Source organism: Elephantulus edwardii, unplaced genomic scaffold, assembly GCF_000299155.1.
Source record: "Elephantulus edwardii isolate Elephantulus edwardi_28Jun2011 unplaced genomic scaffold, EleEdw1.0 scaffold00186, whole genome shotgun sequence".
In the NCBI taxonomy this organism is placed as follows: Eukaryota; Metazoa; Chordata; class Mammalia; order Macroscelidea; family Macroscelididae; genus Elephantulus; species Elephantulus edwardii.
Window position 1 is genome coordinate 1970755 of NW_006399936.1, and position 9265 is coordinate 1980019.

At 49.7% G+C, this 9265-nt stretch overlaps 1 protein-coding gene across 1 annotated transcript; it reads right to left on the reverse strand.

The window, feature by feature from the left end:
• Positions 1 to 2892: 2892 nt before the first annotated feature.
• On the reverse strand, positions 2893 to 3507 carry LOC102860437 (chromosome unknown open reading frame, human C16orf54). Its single transcript, XM_006896613.1, has one exon. The coding sequence runs from the start codon at positions 3505 to 3507 to the stop codon at positions 2893 to 2895; it is 615 nt and encodes a 204-aa protein (XP_006896675.1).
• Between the last annotated feature and the right edge of the window lie 5758 nt (positions 3508 to 9265).

The following is a 9265-nucleotide window of genomic DNA, read 5'->3' on the forward strand; positions in this document are numbered from 1 at the left end:
TCCAGCTACCCATCCACCGCTAATTCCACCTACCCTCCTGCCAGCCCCTGCCCCACTTTCATCAACCATCATCTCATCCCTTGACTGGCCACCAAGTGATGTATGTCCACATCTCCATTCTTACTTACATGTACCAGCAAACCCAGCCATTCAAGCCTCCACACAGCCCCATGCTCATGGTGCTCACAAAGTCCAAGAGGAAGGCAGACAAGTAACAACCAATCACAATAACCTGTGACAGGAAGAGTGTGCTGAAACTCCCTACCACAAGGCTACCAGAGCTCCAGAGACAGACAGATAGGGATGGAGAGAAATACCTATGCAAAGACATAGATGGCTACATAGAGAGAGCTAGAGAGTGGATAGATCTAGAGCTTTCCTTTCCTTCTTTCTATACAACAAACCTCTAGTGGCCTGGTGGTAAGGAGCAGCGCTAACACTCTGAAGGCACGGGGTTTGAATCCACCTGCTCTGTTGCTTTGTGGGCGAAAGATGGGCAGCTCCTCCTGTGCGATTTACTGCCTCTGAAAACCCCCTGATGAGTCAGTTATGAGGTGGTACCAACACCAAGACACACTACAACTATATATAGCCACATTGTTGTTGTTATGAACCATTGAGTTGGAACCGACCCAGAGGCAGTTAATCGTATGGGAGGAGATTGACCATCCTTCTCCCATAGAGCAGCTGGTGGCCTCAAACCGCATGCCTTCAGAACACACACACACACACACACATAAACAACTATATATAAACATATGCATGCATAAGCAACTGTATAAGCAATTATATATACACACTACATGTAAAGAACTATATATAAACAACTGTATATATATGAACAATTCTATATCTAGAAACAACTCTGTATATAAACACAACTCCATACAACTTTATCTCTCTATATTTATATATCTCAATCGATCTCTCTCTCTCTACATAGAGATAGAACCCAGCCAAGACAGTAGCAGCGATACAAAATCGATTGCTATTAGCTGGAGGTCACATCTGCCTCCACTCTAAGCATTTTACCATTTCTGGCCCCTGCCATCCTCCCCACACACATTCTCCTTCTCTGCTCGGTCTGAGAATCTGTTGTAATGGCCACATAAATTCAGGCCATACTTACGGTTAAGCAGTCTATTTAAGAAAGTAACAGGGTGCCATTTGGGATCAAACTTAACAGGCTGGAACACAGAATCAGGAGCAGAGCACACACAGGGAGGTCTGGAAGGCTCCTCTCTACAAGGCTGCCAGTGCTCCCCAACCCACCTGAGCAGGGAGCTGTGTGTGGGCCTTGGTGTGGGTGAAGCTGGGGGTGCCAGGCGGGTGTGAAATATTGCAGGATTATTATTCCTTCCACAGGCACATGCCGTCTTGTCAGGACATTCAGGGGAAGGGTTTGGTTTGGCATTTTAATATCTAACACTTTTCTAATGCTTACTAATCTCCATCCCCCGCTTCTTTCTTTTGAAAAATCAACAAAACCAACCAAAAAAATCCCAGGTATCTGGTTCAATGCGTGCAGCAGGGAACAGTGCGGACCTCGTATGTGAGAACTCTGTTTGCATTGTGATTACTGTCATGTTTTTTTACCTTCTATTTATGGTAAGTGATAGTGATTTTTTCCATTTACAAAAGTGATAGCAAGAAATTCCTTTTAAAGTCAATTTATTAAGCAAACAGGGAGCCGATTGAAAGAAAAACACACAGGAAATAATGGTACAGGTGGCAAACTATCTGAAACTATCTGACATACGTGACTTAAAGTTTGAAAAGTCAGTCCAGGGAAATGGAAACTCTTCCCCCTCTCCCTACACTCTGGTTCCTCTCCCAAAGGGCAGTTTAACTAACACAAAGGACTAGGAAGGTCAAGGACATTTGGGGCTCCGTGTGTAAGAGGTGGTTACCAGTAGATCCAGCCCACGTCCTGTCTTTGTGAATTCCTGCAGCGAGCTTGGGGCTCAGAGATGACCTGAAGGCCACATCCGGGGAGCTGTGCTCCCGTCTGCACTCGTTCAAACTCAACTCTTCTTACTCCAGTTTTTCTTGCCACAAAGTCTGAGATGTCCAGGCCTGTTGACCTCTGATTCTAGGTTCCCACTCCAGATATGAGGCTCACCAAGTTCCTCAGTGCTGTTCAGGGCTCACAACCACAGTGTCTATGTCATAAAATGTTTCTCTGCCTGTTCATCTCTTTGTGGATTTTCCTAGAGGACTGCAGAAGGATGAATTTCAGGAAAGGACAAGATTTACAGATTTGGGGAACTGGACTCTGGCCATCTGCCAGCACACCAGTACTTGTCATTGTCACACACAGTCTGTCTTTTAACATCCACGTTATTGTTGTTGGAACTGACTCCTAGCTGATCTTCTAGTGGGTTTTCCCAGGCTTTAAATCACACAAGAGGAGATAGCCCATCTTTCTGCCATAGAGCAGCTTGTGGACTTGAACCGCCTGCCTTTGTGTTGGCAGTGAAACTCCTTACCCACTAGGCCACCAGAGCTTCTTTCAGCAACCACAGGGCTCCTTACTCTGATAGGCGGGACCTTAGGTGCACACCGGAGGAAGACTGACGGGTGTCTGGAGCTGGTGCCATTTCCTCTCAAGTTCATAATTTGGAAAGTGGTCTTAGAGGCTCTGGCCCAGAGTCACCTTCAACCCAGTTCCCTGAGCTACTGCTCTGGGCAGCTAAGCACAGGTCCTCGGATGCAGCCCCTGCTGCCCAGGCTCTGTCCACACCCAGCCTTCCCTCCATCCATGTCCAGGGGAATTGAGATCCCAGAAGTCAGAGGCTTTCTTCCTCTGGGGTGGCCTCGTGGCAGTCCTGTGGTAGGACCCTCTTTTAGGGGTCCCTGGGATGTAGCAGCCAGCTCCTCAACGCTGGGCATTCAGAAGCCCAGGCTGGTCCGACCTTCACGCCTCCAGAATGCTGAGATCTCCTCCAGGGTGACCCGAGGCTGAAGGCCCCACTCGGGGTCAGGGCTGCCTGGACGCGGCCTCTGGGCTGGAGGGCTCCCCATGTACACAGTGGGACCTGGCCTCAGCTCAGGTGGTGCCCAGCTCACCATGCCTGGGGTGTGGGACCTGTCCTCCCAAGGCTGGGGTGCAGAGAAGGTGCTCCGGGCTGGGGGCTGGGGTGGGGTCTTGGTGACCAAAGGGTTGGGAGGGCTGTGAGCGGCTGGAGGGGCAGGTGGGGCTGTGGCTCGGGCCTCCAAGGTGCCTCCGGGGGTGGGGGGCTCTGGGGCCTGGTCCATCAGCAAGGGGACAGCAGAGCTGTACCAGTCTTCGGAGCGTTCTCGGGGGGTGCCCGTGGGTTCAATCCACAGCTCTCCTCCGGGACGCCAGACCAGTGTGGGGGCGCGCTTGCTGGGGTCCAGGCAGCGAGACCGGCGGAACAGGCGTTCAGCCAACACGGCCGTGGTCACCAGGAAGAGGGCAGCCAGGGAAGCCAGAGCCAACATGATGGGGATGCAGGGCCCACAGGGGATCGGGGGCCCGTCCATCGGCTCAGAGGGCTGCCCTGGAGTTGAAGGCATCTGGGAGACACGGGGATCAGGAGAGAAAGCCAGGGAGGCAGAGTTAGCACAATGGAAGCAGGGAGAGGAACGCTGAAATGTCGATGTGAGAGCCAGAGAGAGGAGACGAGAGGAGCTGGCTCCTGATCTGACAGACCAGGGACCCAGAAAAGGTAAAACAGGGCCCAAGGGGGCCAGAAAGGGAGGCAGGCAGAGATCTAAGGCGGTCAGCAGTCAAGCTGCTTCTGGCTCAGACTCCTCCGCCACTTTCCGGAAGCCCCACTTCCCTTCCAAACCCCGGGGTGCTACAAACAAAGCCTCCAGGGCTCCCAGGGCCTTTTTCTTCTCATTAAGCTCCCCTCAGGTCTGTTCCTACCTCAGGAGGAAGCTCCCCTCCAGAGCTTGCCCCTGCAGGCCCACCCCTACAAGCCCACCACTCCTCAGGCCACCTCGGCCCCTGGCAGACTCTCTGGGGCTAGTCTCGTCCCCTGCTGTCACACCAGGTCTCAAATGCCAACCCGCACCTGTCTCTCCCTCTCCAGCTGTGCAGAGCCAATGGCCCCGCTCTACCTCCTGTTTGTTTCTGCCCACCCCTCTCTCTCCAGCACCTTGGGCATCTGCAGGGCTGCCTTTCACCTCTACCCACCGTCAGTCAGCTCCAGGGATCCTCTCTCGCCCTTCAGAGCCACCCTTCAGAGCCGCTCTTCCGTATTCGTGCCAGGAGGGCGCAGAGTGGTTGCCTAAAAGGCGTAAAAGAGACTTGGCCTCAGATAAGAGAGGAAGGGAGGGCACCACCTGTTGCCTGGCAACCCTGCCCCAGCTCCCCAGGCCCACACAGAATGTTTCCACGACAACCTGAGAGGATGTGGTCACTGTGGCCAGGCGTTTCCTGAGGTGAGGTGGAGCCAGAATGGGTAACAGCTTTGTTGAACTCAATCTCACCCCAGAGCCAAGCTCTAGGCCCAAGAACATTCACCAACGGCCAGGGAAGAGAACATGAAGATCATCTGTTATGCATCAGAGAGTTGGACAATGACCAAGGAGAGTTGGACAATGACCAAGGAGGATAGAAGGAGAACTGATGCCTTTGAGCTGTGGTGCTGGAGAAGAGTATTGAGAATACCATGGACTGCTAGGAAAACAAACAGATTTGTCCTGGAGAGGGTTAAACCGGGTGGCTCCTTGGAGGCAAGGATTCTGAGGCTCCGTCTAACTTACTTCAGACATGTAGTGAGGAGAGACCGGTCCTTGGAGAGGGACATCATGCTTGGGAGGGTGGAGGGACAGCGCAGGAGAGGAAGGCCCTCTATGAGGTGGATTGATTCAGTGACTGGGATAACTGGGATGGGAGTGTCAGAGACAGTGCGATTGGCACAGGACAGAGCGGAGTTTAGGGCTGTTGTACATAGGGTCGCTATGAGTCGCAGGCGACTTGACGGCACATAACAACTTCAACAACAGTTCATTCCAGCGTCCCAGATCTGTGGTACCTTGTGTGGCCTATTCCTGGGAGTCATCTTCCATGACTGTCCTTGATCACTGGCCCTCACTATCCCCTCCTCTGCCATCCAACACCCCACATACCCATCTGCTCTGGTCAGCCTTCTCTAGATTTGTAACAAACCTCCATCTCCTTGTCTTCAGACCACTTAGCTCCAATTTGAGTTGGAAAATACCTGGAGGTGAGGCCTCAACCATCAGCCATCTCTGCTCCTTTCTCTTCACGCTAAGGATGGCGCTCAGGAGGAGCCACCAGGCAGGACGCCAGCCAAGCGTGAGAGGGGGAGTCATCAGCCTCTGCGTTCTGGATGTCCCCGACCTGAGCTCAGGGACCATCAAGTTTGACTCACCCATTAGCAGATGGAAAAAGAAAAACACATGAGGCCTAAACAAAGGAAGTGATGAACCCAAAGCCACACAAGCCGTGGATGTGGGAGACAAGGCAGAGTTAGAGCAGGCATTTAAGTGTCTAGTCTAGCAAGCTCCTTTAACACAGCAGATGCTTTTAGCCAGTACTAATACATGGTTTTGTAACATGACAGCCCTCTAACGTGAAAGACTACAAAAATATGTTGAAACATTAGCATCTTACAAAAGAGGGTCACAGGACAGCCTGACAGGGCTGGTGGCTTTGAAAGAGAGATGTTCCCGGATGCATGAGGCACCGCAGTGGGTGGTAGCAGGAAAGTGGAAAGGTCGTGAGGTCTTGAAACATGCAGAAATCTGGTGAGGGTAGAACTTGATTCTAAGCCTTAAAATACAGCCTCACAGTGTTAGAAATGGTCTCTTTTCATGAAGTCATTCTTAAACATAAATAATTCCTTTAAGACCTGGAAAGATCAGATGCCGTTTTTCCCTTTATAAGATATCAAACTGCTGAGGGAGCTCTGGAGGCCTACTGGCAAGAAGCTGCACTGCAATCCCAGAGGTACGTGGTTCGAATTCACCAGATGCTCTGCTGGAGAAGGAGGGGCAATCTCCTCCTGTACCAGTCAGATCCGATTTGACGGTACACACACACACACACACACGTTTAAAAAAAGATATCAAACTGCCTACTTTTATTGCTAACTAGTTTTCATTGTTTAAAAAGCCCCCCAAACTTAGGGAGCTCTGGTGGCCTAGTGGCAAGAAGCTGCACTGCAATCCCAGAAATGTGTGGTTCAAATCCACCAGATGGTCTGCTGGAGAAGGAGGGGCAATCTCCTCCTGTACCAGTCAGATCCAATTTGACGGTACACACAAAAAAATTTTTAAAAAAATTTTAAAAGCCCCCAAAGTGAAGCCCATTGTTGTTGAGTTGGAGCAATTGCTAGCTGACCCTCTAACAGGTTTTCAGGAGGCTTTAAATTCCATGGGGAGGCCCGTCCTCCCACCAAGGACCCAGGGGTGGATTCAAACTGCCTTTGGGTTAACAGCACAACTCCCTGTGGACTACGCCACCAGAGCTCCCTGCTTAGTTTAAAAAAATAAACGAATAAAATTAAAAAGCTTACTTTTTAAAAAAAATTTGAACTTTAAAAAATACTGTAGAAAACAGAAAACTAAGGAAAAAAAATTGGTGCTGGTTGTCACAGGCTTCTGTGTCACTGTGATTGGAGATTGTAGCTTTGTCCTGATTCCATCGCTCGAGAATTTCTGGAAAAGGAATTAAGGAGTTACTTGGTGAACCCAGGCAGTAAAAAAACCCCTTTAAGTCAGAAGCCATTAGGAGTTTCTTCTGGGCAGTGGAGTGCTCGTGGGACCACGTGTTCTGAGTTGAGCCTCAGTGGGACTGGTGAGAGGAAACATTTCTTCACAGACGAGGAGGATGCTGACTGTGGGCTGTCATGTGCTGGGAACTGACTGACTCCTGTGCTGAGTTGGAGCCAAAGCAGGAAGAGGCTCAGCTCTAATATAATGATGCTCTTGGGAGTTGTGTCTTCACGTCTAACTCCGTGTTGTGGTTTGAAAACAACCTCTCCAAACCTTTGACACTCCTCTTATCAAGGGCGGCATTTACATCCCCTCCCGTTGGATATGGGCTTGACTAAAGATTCACTCCTCTGGGGGCCTACAAGAAGCGGTGCTATACTCCCAAAGGTACACAGTTTGAATCCACCAGCTGCTCTACGGGAGAAGGATGGGCAGTCTCCTCCTGTGTGATTTACAGTGTCTGAAAACCCTCTGGAGGGTCAGCTATGAGTCAGTTCCAACTTGATAGCACACAACAACAACAACTGAAGGCAGCAGAAATGACGCAGCGGGCTTCCAAGGCCAGGGTTTCCACCTGGCTTCCCTCTCCTGCACTCACCTTCTCTCTCTCTCTCCCCCATAATCACTCTTTGTAGAAGCTCACACAACCGACACGTGCTCCAGCTGGAATTCCCAGTTAGAGTCTCAACTCCCAGTGTTGACCAGCACACACGTGAGTAAGCAAACCTCGAAATGATTCCAGCCCTCAAAGCGCTTCAGCTGACGACACAGCGCCACTGAGCGTTGCTCTGTTGTGTGGAGATCGTCTTGTGGCGTGGCGTCTGTCTTCTCCCATTTGTGTTTCTTTGCGTCTGTGTCTAATCTGCTCTTCTTTGTAACTCAGAAGTGGTTGGTTTACAGCACGCCGTTCACTGACATGGAGCAAATAAAAGCCTACTTACAAATGGACTCATATCACTTTCCCACAATACACAGCTTGGGAAGCCATGATTCAGTCCACACCGCCAGCTCTATGTCTAACCTGAGGTTCCTGTGGCTTTATAACACATTTTCACTTCTGTTTAAGTTTAGGTTGTGTTTCTGTGACATGCAAACCAGTAACACTAATTAATATAATCTGAGCTTCTTTTTCTGGGCTCCTGGACAGAATTACCAACCTCAGAGACCTCTCCAAAGTACTGAAGAGCAGCATGTCAGTCTGGAGACTAAGGTGTGCCTGGTCCAGACCATAGTCTTTGCAATCACTTGTTATGCATCAGAAAGCTGGACAATGACTAGGAATGAGAGAAGGAGAATTGATGCCTTTAAGCTGTGGTGCTGGAGAAGAGTATTGAAAATACCATGGACTGCCAGGAAAACAAACAGATTCATCCTGGAGAGGGTGAAACTGGGCTGCTTCTTGGAGGCAAGGATTCTGAAGCTTCGTCTGACATACTTTGGACAGGTTGCAAGGAGGGACCAGTCCTTGGAGAGGGATGTCATGCTTGGGAGGGTGGAGGGACAGCACAGGAGAGAAAGACCCTCAATGGGACGGATTGATTCAGTGACTGCGGTAATGCGGATAGGTGTGTCAGAGACAATAAGGTTGGCACAGGATAGAGCAGGGATTGGGGCTGTTGTACATAGGGTCACTCAATGAGTTGCAGGTGACTTGATGGCACACAACAACAACATTCGATCACATAGGTAAAACAAAGTCAGAGGTTAGAAAAATGCTTTCTTATTACTCATACACCATAATAAAGTCTTTGCTTTTCTATATTTGCATAATATTTAATTATAACTGTAAAACAACAACATCAAACCCTAATAATCTCCTCTCTCTGAACTACGATTTGCCCAGTTTACAGAGCCGAGCGCCTTCTACATATGCTGAAATCTCTTCCAGCTCCTGCCCCCTTTCAGCCGCTTTCAGCTGGGGCAGGCAACTGCATTTGTCAAATACCCCTCAGGTGAGGCTGCTCTCCCCATCCACAGCCACCATCTTCGTTCACCTTCTTATCCTGTTGCCAACAGCTTTTAGGTACGGTTTCCCTGCCTCTCAGTTCTTCTCCATTCTGGGCCTTTCCAGAGAAATCCTATAGAAAGATTGATCTGACCTTTTCACCTTTAAAAATCTCTGTGTCTATTCTTTTCTTTCTTTTTTTTTGGTGTGTGTGTATTGTCAATTCGGATCTGACAGGTACAGGAGGAGATTGCCCCTCTTTCTCCAGCAGAGCTTGCGGATTCGAACCACGTGCCTCTGGGATTGCAGCGCAGCTTCTTGCCACTAGGCCACCAGAGCAGCTTTCTGTGTCTATTCTTGCCAACAAGTTTTTAATCCCTTAGTTGGCACACAACTCTTCAAAAGCTGGCCCCAAACCCAAACTTCTCCACCACTTACACCACAATTTAAAAAGTTATGCAAAAAAAGGAAATTCCCATCTCCCTGAGCTCCTTGTCTGATTTTCTTGTGCATTTAACTTACTCACCCATCGATGCAGTCAGTAAAAACCCCTTACAAAGTGCTGGGGAGGAGCCCTGGTGGTTTAAGCCACAGCATGCTGTGCTG